Source organism: Ictalurus punctatus, chromosome 1 (assembly GCF_001660625.3).
Source record: "Ictalurus punctatus breed USDA103 chromosome 1, Coco_2.0, whole genome shotgun sequence".
Taxonomy (NCBI): Eukaryota; Metazoa; Chordata; class Actinopteri; order Siluriformes; family Ictaluridae; genus Ictalurus; species Ictalurus punctatus.
Genome location: NC_030416.2, coordinates 10444909 through 10461613, shown reverse-complemented (window position 1 = coordinate 10461613; position 16705 = coordinate 10444909). Strand labels below are relative to the sequence as shown.

At 40.8% G+C, this 16705-nt stretch overlaps 1 protein-coding gene across 1 annotated transcript in view; it reads right to left on the bottom strand.

Moving 5' to 3' along the window:
• The window catches only part of vars1 (valyl-tRNA synthetase 1), a 29739-nt gene extending 13318 nt beyond the window's left edge, over positions 1-16421 (bottom strand). The window contains exons 1-13 of the mRNA XM_017469453.3: positions 16281-16421; positions 13234-13580; positions 11419-11562; positions 8734-8932; positions 8353-8471; positions 7992-8067; positions 7719-7819; positions 7500-7627; positions 5670-5834; positions 3389-3470; positions 2039-2158; positions 822-930; positions 536-624 (exon numbers count right to left, since the gene is read on the bottom strand). Of these exons, the coding sequence (XP_017324942.1) occupies positions 536-624; positions 822-930; positions 2039-2158; positions 3389-3470; positions 5670-5834; positions 7500-7627; positions 7719-7819; positions 7992-8067; positions 8353-8471; positions 8734-8932; positions 11419-11562; positions 13234-13578 (1677 nt within the window). The 5' untranslated portion in view covers positions 13579-13580; positions 16281-16421. The remainder of the gene's footprint in view (positions 1-535; positions 625-821; positions 931-2038; positions 2159-3388; positions 3471-5669; positions 5835-7499; positions 7628-7718; positions 7820-7991; positions 8068-8352; positions 8472-8733; positions 8933-11418; positions 11563-13233; positions 13581-16280) is intronic.
• Positions 16422-16705: the final 284 nt, after the last annotated feature.

The window sequence follows — 16705 nt, the reverse complement described above, 5'->3', positions numbered from 1 at the left end:
ACACTACACGCTGAGGATCACATGCTCATGAGTTTGTTTCCATTACATGCAACACTGTATGAGGATAAATAGAGATATAACTGCCGAGTTTAAGAGTACACATAATAAATTCACTGGAAATTTTAGATAATACAATTGACACAAATTCACCCAGACTGCCCAAACACCTTGGCATGTAAACGCAACCGACCATTTTGAAAAAGCCCTAAGAAAGTAAAACAGAGGTGGAAATAGGGCTGGTCGATACGATTAAAAAAAAAAATCACATCACGATACTTCAGGACATTTCGACGCTAAAAGTATATAGCTAACAAACTGTCTGCAAAAGAGTAGCAAAATAAACAAAATACGTTCAGTAACAGCTCATTTGTAATCATTAGAAATGTAAAATAAATTTTCTTAAAAAAAAAAAACCCATCACAATACCAACCGATACCACAGAAAAGTGTATCGCGGAAACATTTATCGCGATATCAATATTATATCGATGTATCGCCCAGCCCTTGGTGGAAGGAGAAAAAGGAGACATCTATACCTGATATCTGGAATCGTTAGGATGCACAGCCACAGCTGTATCTCCCAGCATGGTCTCGATACGTGTGGTCGCCACAACCACCTCCTCATCTATTCAAGGAAAGCACCAAATATATAAGCTGTTAACGTTAGAATTTGATTTTATTAAATGAATATTCTGTGTACACACACACACACACACACACACACACACACACACACACACACACACACACACACACACACACACACACACACACACACACACACACACACACACACACACACAATAGAACCCATCCTCTTACCTGATCCCTCGATCTTGTAGGAGAAAGACACCAGCACTCCAAACTCCACCTTTTCCTTATAGCCTGGCACAGGAAGCAGAGTTCTGCCAGTCAGCTCCTTCTTATCCACCTGAAGCAGCACACGAAGATGACAACACTCGCACATTTGCAACAATAGCACAGCATCACGATTATCACAGCTTGGATGAAACGCTATACAATAAACTGATCAGCGTGCAAACTGGACTAGTGTTGTCAGGAATGCATACGTCATTCATTATTGACGCCATTACTGCATGAAATATTACATTTACATCATTTTTAATGCATTTGTATTATTTGAAGTAGTTCAATAAATAAATACGTATTTTCAAATTTTTTAAAGGGGGAGTTGGTAAATTGTCGTCGTATGGCGACAAATGTGCAGCGGCGGAAAATATCATTTGTACGAGATTTTATACGATTCCAATTACCGCATTTCCCAGACTAAAAGTTGCAACGTGTTTTTGCCTCTAAAAAAATTAGCATGTAAAAGTTATACCTGCTAGAAAGGAACTGCAGCTGTATTAAGCATGTGGATGGATTTACTCACGGAAAATACGTACAAAAATTAGATCTAAACATGTTTTTGGTGAAGTATCTTTTTTTTTTTTTTTTTTAATTCTCTCTCTTGAAACATAAAATTTCGAAAATAAGGTGCAAGTGCAAAAATGTCTGAAATTACAACAGTTTTTCTTACTTTGAATGTGAAAAAAGGTCAACTATTATGGAATCCTAGTGTCTTTGTTGCCATGTAGGCCCGTTTCGATTCACGAATGCACATACCACAGTTCTATTAACGCACGTTACATTTTATCATTTAACGGAATACTCCAAATATATAAACTTGTTTAAATGACAAAAATAAAATGTTAACGCATCTCGGATAGTGTTTCCATTTTTTTTTTTCCCTTTAAGTAATTTTGCTTAAAAATATTGAAAAATTCATCACATTTTCGAGAGCCCTCTGATGATGACCTTCACCATGTCATGTGATTGCAGAAAAGGAAGTGCAAACAGCACTTTCTGGTCATGTGACATGGCATTTTTTTGGGTTACGTCAAGGTTAAAAGACCCCTTTTTTGCAGTTACATAGGAAAATAGCAGTTGTGTATTATTGCCTATTGTGTATTTGGCAACAACATGCTGTAAAGGGTTAAGCATGAGACTGTACAGATGAGGCTAGTGACCTCACGCACCTCTATATCGGAGATGGCAGAGTTGAGGGTGCAGGACCAGTTGACCAGTCTCTTGCTCCTGTAGATCACCCCCTCTTCATGCATACGAATAAAAGACTCCTGAACAGCGTAGGACAGTTTCTACACACACACACAGATTTACACACAGTAAGAAACAAGATTTTGATGAAATCCATCAAACTGGATTTCACATGTTTTCTGAGCCAAAACAGTGACATCCAGTCAATTCCACAACTAATGTGATTAAGACTGTATAAATTATTCTCATGCACAGTGATTTTTCTGTCCCCCCCCCCCCACCCCCACGATTCATCTACGTCCCAGACCGCCTCACATATGGCATGCATGACCATTCCTTTTATTCACACTATGCAAGGAAACCATTTTGAAAAAATAATCTTCAGAACATAAAGACACTGCTTAATAGCCTCCTTAAAATTATACCGCTTAACTGCTAACATAATGCTGGCCCTTTGACTGCCTTAAATCACCATTTTGAAAAGAGGACAAAAATTGGCATGTTCCCCAACAAGTGGGGGAAATGGCATGAGTGGCATGAAAAATTACATCACCCTACAAAATATGATTTCTTAAATAACCACTGTACACAACAATTCAAATAAACTTCTAACAAAAATCACTGACGGATAATAATCTCTCAAAAACCCGTTTCCGAATGAATGTCACGCCATGGAATATTTATTATGAAACGTATATATATTCCTTTTATATGTTCTTCTTTGTACATGCTGATGAAGAGTGCTAAAACCTGCAGGGTTGCCTATTTATTAAATGTTATGAATGTCTGTGTAATGTTCACTGACAGTGCACCAAAACAAAACAAAACACAAATTGAATTACAGCATACCGCTATCGCTCTTTTAATGCTTTTAACCCAACAGCTTTTACCAATACTGGATCTCAGCAGCTGCACATTACTCATAACAAAAATAGGATTGTTGCATCCCTATAAATAAGCGCACACACACAAAAAAAAAAAACAACATTGCTGTATCTTCACCTCGCCTTACACTACTTATCTGGAGCGTTCCTGTAATCCATCTTCTGACAGGCTAAAACGATCCAATTCGATTTTCCTCAGATGATCAGATTTAAGTGCTTACACTTACAAGGGAGGGGAACATTAGCTGAAATTACTTACAGTTGATCAAAATGGTGTTCAGCGGGACTGAAAAGACACGAGACATCTAGGGAGCTGTAAATCGAATAAATAAAAGTAATGGAGTGTCTAAACAAAGCTTTAGACCGACTCCACGATGCGGTTCAAATCCGGTTAAAGCTGAACTATCTAAACGACGTGTCTGAGGGCACGTGTGATTTCCTACTCACAGAATCCATAGTGAAACACGCTCGGTCCCAGTCCAGGGAAGAGCCAAGTTTCTTCAGCTGGTGGTAGATACGATCTCCTTTTCTGATGACAGAACAGACAGAACACCCCTCTCGTGTGATTCACTAAGCACAAAACAGACACACAGGCTATAGAAATACATGACGCGCACTGACTAAATCAGGTACGATAAAATAAATGAATCAATAAATAAAACCCATCGTCTCATACTATTAAACATTTAATGAATATGAAAATCGATTAAAAAAAAAAAGATAAATATGCAGGGACTTTGCTTCCAACAACAATCCCCATATGTTATAACGCATGCTCTATCTAGTATCTAGGTTTATTTACTGCAGCCATATAAACCCCTACTTCCTGAACTTTCCAGTTACATTGAGTTGAACTACAGAATCATATTTTGCATCATATCAACATCAAACATTACATTTCAGATAGATTCAAATCAGTATTAGTGAAGCTTGGTTTTTAAGTTATTGAGCTTCAGATTAGGAAATGCCATCCATGTTCCGTACGGCTTATCCAACACAGGGTCGCTGGGAGCCTGGAGCCTAGCGGGGCACAACTGCACACCCATTCACACACTACGGACAATTCGGAAATGTCAAATCAGCCTGCCCGTCAGCCTATGATGCATGTCTTTGGACTGGAGGAGGAAACTGGAGTACCTGGAAGAACCTCTCAAGGCATAGGGAGAACATGCAAACCCCCCTACATACACGGCGGAGGCAGGATTTGAACCCCCAGCCCTGGAGGTGCGAAGCAAACATGCAAACCACTAAGCCACGGCGCCCCCTAGATTAGGAAATGAACTGGTTGAATTTTAAAGGTCAGGTTGTGCTGTTACAGAAAAACTAAAACAATGCATCCAAGTGTGTTTGTGTTTACTACAATCCTTAATTTTATTGTTATTACTTTTTTAAACGTTTATATTTATTTAACATATTTAACGTACTGAGAAACCTTAAAGTGCAGTCCTCTTTCCTAAAGACTTTCCCAGTTTCTAAAACTTACTGAATGCTGACACTGGAGACTCATTACGTATATATTAAGATTTAATGAACAACAATTAATCAACAATTAAATGCTTTTCTTTGTTAAATAGCAGCATGTTTTTTTTTTTTTTTTAGCTATTTATTTAGCCTTATGTGTGGCTGCTACAAAAGTTCCTTTGATTTAGCTGTTACCCTAAGCCTATAAGATCTGCTACGTTATTAATATAAACCCGTGATCTGACCGACAGCCGGCACTTCTGTCAGCGCTACTGTTATTAATTAAGCAACACCTTCTGACCAATCAGAATCCTGAGCTGATCAGCACTGAGGAAAAAAAATGTGATAATATCTGTAACAATTATTAATGACCTAACAGTAGTCTGTAGTAATCGGTCCATACAGGATTCTGTATGGATTCCGTTTTTTTGTGATTGTTGCGGCCAAAAATGCTCGATTTTACTGTAGCCCCCCCCCCCCCCCCCCCCCGAGTTTTTTAATGCTTTTTTGGGGGAAAGCTACTTGAATTTTGCAAATTGTAATTGCAGAGTCTTTCATGGTGATATTTGCTGATAAACGAGACCTTTTAGCTGTACTCGTGTTTGACGATTGTGAATCGAAGAGTGCTTTGGCTGAACGCGATGACATCACAGGCCCAAATCTGCGGAAAATCTGCTGTAATTCTGAAAAATGACAAGCTCCTAGGAATATTGCGCCGTTTCATTTCTGGATCGCAGAATCCCAAAATCCTGGAGGAACTGAATAATCCCCACCACAGACACGTTGTTAAAATAATCAAACCGGCGCGCGTTAGAATTCTCAGATCTGATTGGTCAGAAGGAGAGTATTATTTTTGTAAAACAGCATGGCTTATACACTAGTTCTGGCTGTAACATGAACAATGGGTTTATATTAATGCCTAGAGACTTATCTGGTGGACAAGTCGCATGACTAATATAATCGGCCTGTCGCGTTATTCCTTACTTATAAAATTGACGACCCCCTCCGTTTATATTTTCGCAGGCCTCACTATTTGAACCTTGGCTTTAGCATAGACGGATTATGCTCCAGACAACCAGGTGCAATATAAAATAAAACAAGCAATATTAAAAGCATACAGGACACCTGACGTAATAGCATGTAATCCGAAGTGATCTCGCTCAACACCTTCCGTGTGTAATGTTACCAATCCTGTTCCACCATGGCTGGCCCTGTACTGACGTTTCTGTTCCCCATGTCCCTTCCTTGCACACCACACTCGACTTACTCATTTTTCCACTTCCAGACCTCTTCGATGAAGTTCTCTCGGCCGAGGTCATGTCTGGTCATCCCTCTCTCCCTCATCAGTTTCTTCTCCACCACCACCTGAGTCGCAATGCCAGCGTGATCGCAGCCCGGGTTCCACAGCGTGGTCTCGCCTCTCATCCTGTGCCTGCATCGTCAGACGAAGGAGGGCCGATACGTCACAGATCGGCTTTGGGTTATTGATACAAAATACTGTACTGCGCACTACTTATCACAGCGTGGTGCACCAAACACGTGCTATCGTGTCTCACTGTATAGATAAGCCCCATAGAGCATGATGGGGATAAATTCTGTCTCCAACATCCCTAATACCATCCTCTGTCTATGCGTGGTGCAAATTTTTATTCATTCTTAAGTCCTATCAGCACTATTACTGAGGACATTCCTGTGAGAAGTCTGTCTGCATCCTAAAACCCATGAATAACTCAAAACACCACATTATGGGCACTGCTGTCAATATTCCCGTGCTGCTCTCTACTGTGCGTGTGTGTGTGATGAAAGGAAGAACTGAATTGATACAAGTAAAGAATCTGCCAGCACTGACCGACCTAACCACTACTACCTAGGCTTGCGTGATATAACAATTTAATCATTACTACACGATCTTACACTGCTATGATGTCCAGTCATGTTTACTCTAATTATATTATATTAGAAGTTGTGCAAGTTTGCCATTTACAGTGGCGATTGAAAGTTGGTGAACTCTTTAGAATTTTCTAATACATCTGCATAAATATGACCCAAAACATCATCAGGAGAACACTGAACAACAGTGGTGTGCATGGCAGGGTTGCCAGGAGAAAGTCACTGCCCTCCAAAAAGAACACTGCTGCCCGTCTGCAGTTTGCAAAAGATCAGAGTGGACAAGCCAGAAGGCTATTAGGAAAATGTTTTGTGGACAGATGAGACCAAAATAGAACTTTTTGCTTCAAATGAGAAGCGTTATGTTTGGAGAAAGGAAAACACTGCATTCCACCATCTGTGAAACATGGTGGTGATAGTTTCACGGTTTGGGCCTGTTTTGCTGCATCTGGGTCAGAACGGCTTGCCATCATTGACTGGAGAATGAATTCGGAATTACACTGGTGAATTCTAAAGGAAAATGTCTGAACGAATGTCCATGAACAAAACCGCAAGAGGAAGTGGGTCGATAGAAGGACGAGTGGTTGAACGTTTAATCAGATGAACTGATTAGGCGCTGAAACCGATCCAAACAAGGTCGAGATCACATGTCTGAAAGAGTTTTTCTTCAATAGAGTCCTTCCTGCTTGAAATGTAATCCAAGTGTATTTGAGGGATATAAATTAGCAACAAGAAGAATTAATCGACTATTAAACAGCTTTTTAAATTGAGTGACTGAACGGGGTTACGAGAGCAGCTATTTGCCAAACCATGGAAAATCTAGCTGCACATCAATTTAGAGTTGTCGGTTTTTAGACATGCCGAACACTGAAAACCAAAACGTACGAAGCAGGAAGAAAATGGATTGGATTTTGGATTCAAACCGCCAGTAAAAGGCTCGACCAATCAATCCCAGAACAACTTCAGAATCACCTGTCTGAGTCATACATATAAACCTAATGGCACTCAACAGCATCACTACGTGGCTTTAGGTTTTATTCTTCGTATGTCATTTTTTAAATCTTTTTTAGAAGATTCAATTGAGATTTTTTTTTTTTTTCATCGTAAATTGTGATCTAGGAATTTTTTAAAAAATTATTTTTTAAAGTCAATATCACACAAGCCTACTACTAACCCATCAGCACCAACTATGATTAAAGTGATTGTTTACCATCTGGTCAGGCAGTCCTGAATGGCATTGGTTAAGGCGTGGCCCAGATGAAGAGAGCCGGTCACATTAGGAGGAGGGATGCACATCATAAAAATACCACGAGGGTTCACTTCACTGATGCTCTTCCGCTAGGAAATAAAGAAGCAGACGCATGGCTGAGTGAGCTTTTAAGGTAAAAATCTATACTTGACTTCTAGTGAATAAATAATATTTTCCTACCCCGTATTCAGGCTTGAAGAAACCCTGTTTCTCCCACCACGAGTACCAGGCTGCCTCCACGTACTGAGGACTGTACGAGTCCGGCAGAGGGCTCAGCACGTCTGTGTGTGTGTGTGTGTGTGACAAAGAGCAGGGGGGGGGAAACATGTTTCAAATAAATTAATTAATTAATTAATTAATTAATTAAAAAAAACATTGCGTTATAAAGATTTGGAATCTTTAACAACACGTCTATAGAAAAAAAAAAAAAAAAAATGATTCGATTACACACACCTTTTTTCTCTCCGGCTGGAGTGGGGATGTTGTACGTGATCACCCCCAGTTCCTTCTTTTCCGGTTTGGCTTTTTTCTACACACGATAAAAACGCATTCCCGTTGTATTCTGTATCTCTCGTATGACGAGATGACCTAATGTACTGTACATCATACACAAGTTCCTCATTCACTTTAGCAATTATTTTTCGATTAATCTTCTAGTCCAAACGCCATCCTAAAAAAATTTTTTAACTAATCTGCGATGGTAATTCGGGGAGACTTGCGTGACAACACGACGTCAGATCTTAACAGAAAACTGAATATACGAACACAACACACTCCAGCCCATTCTCCTGAGGCCAGTGGTCATCGCTCTCACCTCGGACTGAGACTGCATCTGCTTCTTCTTCTCCTCCATCTCCTTCTTCTGCTGGAACTTCTCCAACTTTTCCCGCTTTTTGGCCTCTTTCTTTAGCTGGGCTTCGGTCTTGGGTGGACCTGAGAGGAACCATGAAGCAGAGCATTAGATGCAGAAAAAGACACGAAGACTTTCAGGGGCTGATCATTTCTACGAAATTGTGTTTCCTTTCCTCACATCACAGCATGGTCTGAAGGGTATAATGTGAAGGAGACATCCGTTACAGTATTGAGAAGCTCCCATTGAGAGTACAAATACGCATGAGTGAAGGAGGAGAGATCTCGCAACTAAAAGCTTAGCGACTATCTCTTCACCATGCTTAATACAGACACACATCCTCACCGTTGGCAGCTGTGCCATTGGAAGGATTGTCGTTTGCCACAGCATCACTGGAAACAGGATTAGGTTTGGGCGTCACAGGCACCATTTTCTCACAGAGCGAGATTTTCCCCAACACCTTCAGGAATTGAGGCTGGTTCACACAAGTATCAAACCATCTGCTCACGTTCACCAGTGACTTCCTGTTTGAAGGCTCCAACACCTGTACAGGAGATGTAAACAAAAATCATGTACTGTAATTTCCGGACTATAAGCCGCTACTTTTTTCACTAATTTATGGATTTTTACGGGCTAACGAGCTTCGTGCCGCCAAAACGTTTAGCCTCGTCGCATCGGACCAATGAAATTACCGAACAGGTCACAGTGGACCAATGAAAGTGTTCGAATTAAATCAAACGCACTCGCACTAAATTCTTCAGATCGGTCATTTTGCGCTTCATGCACACATCCTCATCGTGGAAAACACACGAAGGAACGCATATGATGCAGCTTTCAAGTTAAAGTGGTACTCCGAGTTGAGTGGGAGGCTTGGATGACTAGCGGCGAGAAATCATTTACCAAAACTGGCCGCACGCGAAGAGCAACTTTTGCTCCAGTCTGCCAGTGGATCCTAACAGCGTGGAGCAGTGTCATAAAATCTACCATCACTAGCGGGTTTCGAAAGGCTGGACTGCTGCGTGATGAAGAGGACAGCACAAGCTCAAGGGCGAATTCGCCTCGAGACGTAAGTGACATTGAGAGCGACACCGAAAGAGAGACTGAGGAAGTGTGTGACGAAGCGCCGGTAATTCTGAGGCTGTTCAATTCCGACACTGAAGAAGACGACTTTAGTGGTTTTAGTGCGCTGGAGGAAGATGAAGATAGCGATCAATGACTTTTCCTGGTAGGCAACTGTATTTTTTTTAACCAGCCGCGTTACAGGCACTGTTCGGAAAACAGCATTTACGGTACGTATTTAATTAAAAGTTCAAAAAATCTTTGTGTAATTCTCTCATGATACAACGTGGACACCTGCGGCTTATAGATGCGGCCTATACACGTACAAAAATGTTTTTCTTTTTAAAGTTAGTGGGTGCGGCTTACATTCAGGTGCGCTCAATAGACCGAAAATTACGGTAGGCTCCATTCTCCACTCAAACAGCATCCCTGAAAGAGATCTACAATGGTGCTTGAAAGTTTGTGGAATTTTCTAGATTTCTGCAGAAATATGATCGAAAGCATCATCAGATTTTCACACAAGTCCTAAAAGTAGACAAAGAGAACCCAGTTAAACAAACCAGATAAAAATATTATACTTGGTCATTTATTTATTGATGAAAATGATCCATTATTACATATCTGTGAGTGGTAAAAGTATGTGAACCTTTGCTTTCAGTATCTGGTGTGACCCGCTTGTGCAGCAATAACTGCAACTAAACATTTGCGGTAACTGTTGATCAGTCCTGCACATCGACTTAGAGGAACTTCAGTCCGTTCCTCAGTACAGAACGGCTTCAACTCTGGGATGTTGGTGGGTTTCCTCACATGAACTGCTCGCTTCAGGTCTTTCCACAACATTTCTATCGGATTAACGTCAGGACTTTGACTCGGCCGTTCCAAAACATTAACTTTATTCTTCTTTAACCGTTCTTAGGTAGAAAGACTTGTGTGCTTAGGGTCGTTGTCTTGCTGCATGACCCACTTTCTTCAGTTCAGTTCATGAACAGATGTCCTGAAATTTTCCTTTAGAATTCACTTGTATAATTCAGAATTCATTGTTCGATCAATGACGGCAATCCGTCCAGGCCCAGATGCAGCAAAACAGGCCATGTTTCACCACCATGTTTCACAGATAGGATAAGGATCTTATTGAATTTCCTCAATTTGTACACAATCTATCTGACTTTGGATTGTGGTGGAGTCCAAACTCTGTAGAGATGGTTTCGTAACCTTTCCAGCCTGATGAGCTCAGAAACCTCTTTTATTTGTGCCCTGATGCACTTCCATGTGTCGTGAAGATCGGGTTTTGACAAATTCCTGTTCTTTAAATAAAACAGGGCGCTCACTCACATCTGACCGTCATCCCACCGGTTGAAATCACCTGACTCTTATTTCACTCATTAACTGCTAATCCTAGAGGTCAATAAATAAATGACCAAGTATAATATTTTTGTCTCGTTTGTTTAACTGGGTTCTCTTTATCTACTTTTAGGTTTGTTTTAGTTCATCTTTATGCAGAAATGTAAAACCTTCAAGCACCACTGTATCCTAATGTTTTAGTCACAGGACCTCTGGACTAGAGGTGAAATATGACTAAAATTACTCATCATAATTCGGAAGAGAGTAAACGGTACATAGACAAAACTCAAAACTGCAGCTAACTAACCTTTCCTAATGTCAGCGACACTTATTGCCGAGGTAAAGCTTCCAGTAGCCCCATAATGTAGCTAGCTAACGTACTGTTTGTAGTGAAGTGCATTACAGCACTTCGTCATATTGATAATCAAAATAAATCTTCTTAATGAAGATTACACGCAATAACATTGATGCAGTACGTCCCGTAATCCGTCCTCAAAATGGCAGAGGTGAGCTACACGGTGTGAAACGTCACATGAAAAGCAAAAGGTAAGATCCCATGCAAAATCAAGTACACTGAAAACACAGGCGCACAGTTTAACGACTATCTTTCTACAAAAACTGAAGACTTACATATTTGAAAGGCAGCAGCACAGCAGTCACAACACTCATGTCAGCCAGAGTCACACTCTCACCGACCAGGAACGTCCGTGGCTCTAAAGCCTGATCTAGAATCTTCAGAACACGCAGTAACTCTCCAAGGGAACTCTGCTGAAGCTGGAAAAAAAGTTACAAATCATAATAATGTAAACACGACATGAGAATCACTCATACAGTCCCCTCTGAAACTACTGGGACGGCGAGGCCGATTCATTTGTTTGTGCTATACACCAAAGACATTTGGGTTTGAGATGAAAAGATGGATGAGATTTCAGCTTTTATTTCCTGGTATTCACATCTAGATGTTTTAAACAACATAAAACATAGGACCTTTTCTACCAGACCACCCAATTTTAGGTGAGCAAAAGTATAGGAACAGACCAGGCTTGACGTAAATAACACTTAATAATTGGTTGCATATCTCTTGCTTACAATAACTGCATCAAGCCTGTGAAGCACTGACATCACCAAACTGTTGGTTTCTTCTTTAGTGATCGCAGTGTGTTTTGGATCATTGTCTTGCTCCATGATAAAGTTCCTCCCAATTAATTTGGATGCATTTCTCTGCAAATTGGCAGACAAAAATGTTTCTGTAAACTTCCGAATTCATTCTGCTGTTACCATCATGAGTTACATCATCAGTACAGATTAGTGAGAATATTCCAGAAGCAGCCATGCAAGCCCAAGCCCTGACACTACCTCCACCATGTTTCACAGATGAGCTTGTATGATTTTGGATCATGGGCAGATCCATTATTTCTCCACACTTTGGCCTTTCCTTCACTTTGGTAGAGGTTAATCTTGGTTCCAGGACTTTTGTGGCTCGTCTCTGTATCTCTTTGTGAATTCTAGTCTGGCTTTCAGATTCATACTACTGATCAGTGGTTTTCTTCTCATGGTATGGTCTCTACATTTCTGCTCACGAAGTCTTCTTCAAATGGTGGATTGTGATACCTTCACCACGCCCTGTGGAGGTTATCGGTGACATCATTGACTGTAGTTTTTGGGTTTTTCTTCACAATCCACACAAAGTTTGCGTCATCAGCTGTTGGTGTTTTCCTTGGCCGGCCCATTCGGTTTCTGTTGCTCATTCCAAATTGCTGTATTGGATATTCCCAATGTTTGTGCAATGCCTCTGGTTTATTTCCCCCCTTTTCTCAGCTTTACATTAAATGCCTTACATTTCTCCCATAGACAGTGTTCTGATCTTCATGTTGGCTTATCCTTTTTTAACAATAAATGACTATACTTAGTCTGTCTAACTATATTATTTATTTCGTATTGCTTTGTCCTTGGCATGTAAAGCCCTTTGGTCCCCATGCGTTGGTTTTAAATGTGCCATGTAAATAAACAAGCATTGAGTAGATGTTCAGAGCTATTTATTGTTTAAACAGCCAATCACAATAGGACACACCTGGGTAACAAAACCAACTGGTCAGTCACGTGTTCCAGTATTTTTGCTCGCCTACAAATTGGGTGTTCTGGTACAAAATGTGCTGTGTGCTATGCTGTTTAACATGTTCACATATAAATATCAGGAAATAAAAGATGAAATTCTAAACTTTCATCAAATTCATCATTTGTTCTCAAACCCAAATGTCTTCAATCTACAGCAATGAAAAAGAATGAATTGGCCTTTATGTTCCAGTGGTTTCAGAGGGGACTGTATCTCTCCATATTAATTTGTAGGCAAACAAAATAGCAGCTAACATGTGGAACTCAAACGCATTAATACGAATCTGGCTCACATCAATATGAATATGCACGTATACACACACACACACACACCTTTTTGTCAATGCCCGTCACCCCTAACAGAGGGAAGGCTACAGCACAGGCCACAGGAATCAGCTCGTTCTCGGTGAAGCTCAGCCACTGCCATACCTGGCTCTGCTGCTTGGCATCGCTGCCCACCTTCTTGCCCGCGGATGCCAGGTACCAACTGACGGCGCTGGCACCACACAGCGTCGTTCCCTCACTTCCTCCCAGGACCAGCGCGGGCTGAGAGTGGACAACATTAGTGGGACACTCCTTAACACACACACGTGGGTGGGTGGGACAGTATTCAGCAGCAATCAGGACCAGCAAACTCCTGAAGTCATCAGGGTGAGAGGACACATGCAGAGAGTCCATTTCTGACAGAAAGAGAGAGACAGAATAACAAATAACTGATGCTAATCTCATCTCAAGGGGAAGGATCTCATCACATCTCAAGGGGAATGCTGTTGTTTTCACTTATGACTTCTACCAGGCTGCTTTAAGAGATGAAAGATAGAAAGCTGGCTAGCTAATTCCTCAATTCATTCCATAATTCACAGGAATAAAGTTGGGTTGACGTTGGATGGTCGATATTCGGAAACTAAGGGACCGTCTCTAAAGTTACATACGACATTGTTAAACACGATTCTAACTTCAATGGCATTTGATGACTTACAGTCATATAACCAACTGTAGTGTTCAGCTAGGTGGCAGCTATAATGCACACCTATTAGATTTTTGAAATTTATCAAAATAAGCTATTAAATCATACGTAAATTAGATATGAATTTCACTACAGAATGGGTCCATGCACAAAATATGCCATTATTTAAAGCTCAATAGCATTTGAAGGGAATTATGTACAATCACAAAACCAACGGTAAAGTGTTCATCTAGGTGTCAGGTATGATGCACACCTTTTAGTTTTTGATGTTTAACCCTACAATGCATGAACCAAAAAAACCTTCACGAATGCATAAAGGGGGTCAAAATGACCCGTACTGGATTGAATGGTTTTCTTCAAAAAACAGATGTCCTATTAATGAAAAAAATTATAATTATAGATAGATAGATAGATAGATAGATAGATAGATAGATAGATAACACACATATACACACAAACACAGTATCTCACAAAAGTGAGTACACCCCTAAGTGAAAATGTCCATATTGGGCCAAAAGTGTCAATATTTTGTGTGGCCACCATTATTTCCAGCACTGCCTTAACCCTCTTGGGTATGGAGTTCACCAGAGCTCTACAGGTTGCCACTGGAGTCCTCTTCCACTCCTCCATGACGACATCACAGAGCTGGTGGATGTTCGAGACCTTGTCGTCTTGGAGGTGTGTTTGGGGTAATTATAATGCTGGAATACTGCATACTGATCATGCTCTGCTTCAGTATGTCACAATACATGTTGGCATTCATGGTTCCCTCAATGAACTGTAGCTCCCCAGTGCCAGCAGCACTCATGCAGCCCCAGACCATGACACTCCCACCACCATGCGTGACTGTAGGCAAGACACACTTGTCTTTGTACTCTTCACCTGGTTGCCGCCACACACGCTTGACACCATCTGAACCAAATAAGTTTATCTTGGTCTCATCAGACCACAGGACATGCTTCCAGTAATCCATATCCTAAGTCTGCTTGTCTTCAGCAAACTGTTTGTGGGCTTTCTTTAGAAGAGGCTTCCTTCTGGGACGACAGCCATGCAGACCAATTTGATGCAGTGTGCGGCGTATGGTCTGAGCACTGACAAGCTGACCCCCCACCCCTTCAACCTCTGCAGCAATGCTGGCAGCACTCATACGTCTATTTCCCAAAGACAACCTCTGGATATGACGCTGAGCATGTGCACTCAACTTCTTTGGTCGACCATGGCGAGGCCTGTTCTGAGTGGAACCTGTCCTGTTAAACCGCTGTATGGTCTTGGCCACCGTGCTGCAGCTCAGTGTCAGGGTCTTGGCAATCTTCTTATAGCCTAGGCCATCTTCATGTAGAGCAACAATTCTTTTTTTCAGATCCTCAGAGAGTTCTTTGCCATGAGGTGCCATGTTGAACTTCCAGTGACCAGTATGAGGGAGTGTGAGAGCGATGACACCAAATTTAACACACCTGCTCCCCATTTACACCTGAGACCTTGTAACACTAACAAGTCACATGACACCGGGGAGGGTCAATGGCTAATTGGACCCAAATTGGACATTTTCACTTAGGGGTGTACTCACTTTTGTTGCCAGCGGTTTAGACATTAATGGCTGTGTATTGAGTTATTTTGAGGGGACAGAAAATTTACACTGTTACACAAGCTGTACACTCACTACTTTACATTGTAGCAAAGTGTCATTTCTTCAGTGTTGTCACATGAAAAGATATAATCAAATATTTACAAAAATCTGAGGGGTGTACACACTTTTGAGAGAGAGATATATTTTATTTCATTAATAGGACATCTGTTTTTTGAAGAAAACCATTCAATCCAGTACGGGTCATTTTGACCCCCTTTATGCATTCGTGAAGGTTTTTTTGGTTCATGCATTGTAGGGTTACACATCAAAGAATCTAAAAGGTGTGCATCATACCTGACACCTAGATGAACACTTTCCAGTTGGTTATATGACTGTAAGTCATTCCCTTCAAATGCTATTGAAGTTAGAAACATGTATAACAATGTCGTATGTAACTTTAGAGACGGTCCCTTAATTTCCGCATACACGCGAACATACAACGTCCAACATCAAGCCAACTTTATTCCAGTCCATAATTATACTGAACTAACAAACAAACAAAAATCATTAAAAAAAAAATTTTTGTGTGTGTGTGTGTGGAATAAAACAGACAGCGTTATACCTGTACAATAAGACGAGTATTAAGCTATACAATACACGCTAAACAACACCACATATTCTTGTCGATTCATTTGGCAGTAGTGTGGGAGCCGGTAAAACTAAAGCCGGGAAAACAGTTGTCCTAAAGCTCGTACAAAGAGTATTTATACCGCTAATTATGTGTAAATAACTTGTACGCTTGTACATTCATGTTTCTAATAAAGGTTGTTGCAATATTTTACTCACTTTTAAGCGCAGCAGTGAGAAACGTCAGCCTAATCCAGCATGTAGAAGCGCCGCACGAAAGCTACAGAGCTGCCGTAAAGCAGTGCTTAAAAGACGTAAGAGCTGGCGTGAAATAGAATCGACTGATGCAACAAATATATCCGGCGTGCACTGACATTGGCTGCGTTTCAAAGTGAATCTCGTGTGTATAAATTAAGCTACCTAAAGGAAGAGTCAGACATTTTCGCTCTCATTGCACCTGTTTTCATACACTGGTCCACTAATAATGTCACTGATGAGAATGCCATGCATGTCTAATGTAAGGAGACGAGGATTTGAATTAGGACTTTTTAGAGTCTAATAGGCAAAACCTTTCGCTGCGGTTTTACTTTTTATTTGTTATTATTTGTTATTTGATACATATGCTCTATATTCTGTGCGATTAT